Source organism: Lissotriton vulgaris, chromosome 8 (genome assembly GCF_964263255.1).
Source record: "Lissotriton vulgaris chromosome 8, aLisVul1.2, whole genome shotgun sequence".
Lineage (NCBI taxonomy): Eukaryota > Metazoa > Chordata > Amphibia > Caudata > Salamandridae > Lissotriton > Lissotriton vulgaris.
This window is the reverse complement of record NC_141696.1, coordinates 91664727-91667789: the sequence shown is the minus strand read 5'-3', so window position 1 is coordinate 91667789 and position 3063 is coordinate 91664727. Positions and strand designations below refer to the sequence as shown.

The following is a 3063-nucleotide window of genomic DNA, read 5'->3' as shown; positions in this document are numbered from 1 at the left end:
CCATATTTATAAGGCCAGGAAAACCCACGCAGGATGACTTTAGGTGGCCTTGTAAATATGGGCAAGCCCATTGCAGTGCCAGTGCATCAAAAAAGGTGACGCACCGGTGGCGCAATGGGCTTGTAAATGAGGCCCTCTGTCTTAAAGACATTCGAGGGGACACAATGGTATATGCGAAGCATTGCAAATGCTTTTAGGTGTTATTGCATAACCTAGTTCTGTATGAGGGTTCATTGGGTGGCTGAACGGCACAGCAGAGATTTGGAGGATTCCAGCTAGACAAATGACTTTTTTTCAGCGAGGTATAATGTGAAACTATTTCAAAAAGTGTCAACGTTTCCCCTGTGTGTATGTGGAGTATCAGATACCACCCAATGGACCATGGTTCATGGCATCCAAGGCAGCATGCAGGTCAAATAGGACGATAAGACAGGGATTGGTTTTAGTTGTCATGAATGGCACATCATCGCACTACGTGGATGGTGGCAGCCAAGACCAGCTGGAGAGAAGGGCGACCGATGCAGTGGCACTGGGCGCTAACCTGCAGGGTGCTTTGTTTAGAAATAATTTATGGGTTTAAAGGCACCTGCTGCTTTTTCCTGCAGTTTTCAGGCAACAATAAAAATGTCAATATTACTGTTTTTTCCACAGTCTTTCATTTTCTTAGTGTTGCTAACAATGATTTGTTTGGGTAGAAATACACACTTATTAGTAAAGCCAACCTCAACCATTGTAATACATTTAAATAAATCTGAAGTCTGTGCTTTTCCAGACCAAATACTTAAAATATACTGCCTACTAGCAAGGATGATATGTGATTCCTCCTCCTTGTAATCTTTATTGATGTATGTAACATTTCCTATATACTGACTTACATACATATGATTCATTGTCTCTGTATAATGTGTGTGATATAAAGTGCTCTGACATCCTACGCTAGTATGAGTAGCACTATAAAGCAAATGAAAAAGATGTGGGAAAGGGGCTATGGAGAGATGAGGGGCATGGTTGGGGATGTTAGTGAGTTAATCTATAAAAAATTGGGATCGTTGGGGAGGCGCAAAAAAAAGATTGTTGCACCAGGCGCCACCAGCGCTAAAGCCCTGACTGGGATGAAGTAGATTGGTCGTATTGTGTGAGTTGGGAAGAGGAAGGTGCTCTCAATGCTGTTTAGCTACTGCAATAGTTTTCTCTAGTAAAGGAGAGTATGCAAATAAAATAAATACATTTTAAAAAATGATGGTGTGATCATTTGTGCATAAATGATGGACATATTTGTCCATTATATGAGGACCTAAGGGTAGGAATAAGAAAAGAAAATTCCAGTTGTCCAGACCTTTGTAGAAGAAGTAGATATTGGCAGCATAGCCAAAACAAAGTACCACTCAAAGTTTTTAAAGTTTTTAAAATAATCAAGAAACTTGCGGAAATTAACCCCTGATACAGGTCTGATAACTCCCAGTACTGAATTAAGGGTTAACATTGGGATTATGGCAAAGGAGATTAAGCTAACTATATTATCTAGTAAGAGCAGTGTCTAAGAATGGCCCTCTGAATGTATTCTGTGATTTTGAAATGCCCTCAGTATCCGTGCACGGATCTGCTTTGTTTTGATGCTATATATTACAGGGTTTACCACAGGCGGCCCCAACAGATACACATTGGCCAACAGAATAGGAAAGAGAGTAGAGTGGTGCGGTCCAACCCTGTGGACCACTGATATACCGATAAGAGGAATATAAAACATCAGCACTGCACAGATATGAGAGATACATGTATTAAATGCCTTGAACCGCGCATCTTTGGTTGCAATATTCAGGACGGCCCGTAAGATCATTATATAAGAAAATAAAATGAAGATAGAATCCACGCCCCAGGTGAGGATGACAGCGACCATTCCATATATGCTATTTACCCTTATGTCTGCACATGCAAGCTTAATTATATCCTGATGTAAACAATATGAGTGTGAGAGCATATGTGATTTGCAGTAGGGGAATCTTCTTGTGAGGAAGGGAAGTGGCAACACTACAGAGATGCCCCGAGTAAATATTATGAGACAGATGTTTGCTATTACCGCATTAGTTAGAATGGTCGTGTATCTCAGAGGCTTACATATGGCCACATATCGATCGAAGGCCATGGCTAACAACACACCTGATTCCATCTCTGGAAGGGAGTGGATGAAGAACATCTGAATGAGGCAGGCATTAATATTGATTTCAGTTGCTTGGAAACAGAAGATACCGAGGACAGTTGGAAGTGTGGTCATGGACACACCAAGGTCAGTGAGGGCCAGCATAGCCAACAAACAGTACATAGGTGTATGGAGGCTGCGCTCTGTCCAGATGATGAAGAGTATGGTGCAATTACCCATGAGCGAGATGAAATATAGCAAACAAAAAGGAAAGGTCAACCAATGTTGGCTCTCTTCCATTCCAGGAATGCCAAACAAGATGAAGTTTGGAGAAATTGAAGGAGTTGAAAGAGTTTGATTAGCCAACTCCATCATGCTATTCAGGAACCATGTTAGATGTAAGAACGGAAGATCCTGAAAGAAAAGAGAATGATTCACATAAGCAAACAGTATATGACTTTATCATCATCATTATTATCATCAGAGGATTGCTTGTCAGAATATAATTGGCATATTGAGATAATGCATCTTTGTCACATGACAAGATTGAATAATTTAAGATCCAACAGTAACCAAAAAGCATATGGAAGTCACAAAATAGTGGTCCTGTTACTTACAACTGAAATAAAATATTAGTTTAAAATCAGATATCGGGATTAGGGTAAATTAGGATAGGTTGTTCTTTAAAATACTATTGCCATAACACGTTAAAGGAACAGTAATATAAGTATTAATAAAACAATAAAATATTTAAAAAAGTATAGAAAGAACAGGGAGCAGGCCCTCCAGAATAGAATAGGAGCAAAAACATTACATTTAAAACTCCCCTGGATGATATAACCGGGGACCCACTGGATCCACTATTGGAACTCATCTGGAATCTATTCGCCTGCGACAGCCATACAAAGTGAATGCAGTGGATTGTA

General features: G+C 40.0%; 1 protein-coding gene across 1 annotated transcript; it reads right to left on the bottom strand.

The window, feature by feature from the left end:
• Positions 1–1537: 1537 nt before the first annotated feature.
• LOC147693491 (olfactory receptor 51G2-like) lies at positions 1538–2509 on the bottom strand. Its single transcript, XM_086936022.1, has one exon. It carries the CDS (start codon positions 2507–2509, stop codon positions 1538–1540), a length of 972 nt encoding a protein of 323 aa, XP_086792148.1.
• Between the last annotated feature and the right edge of the window lie 554 nt (positions 2510–3063).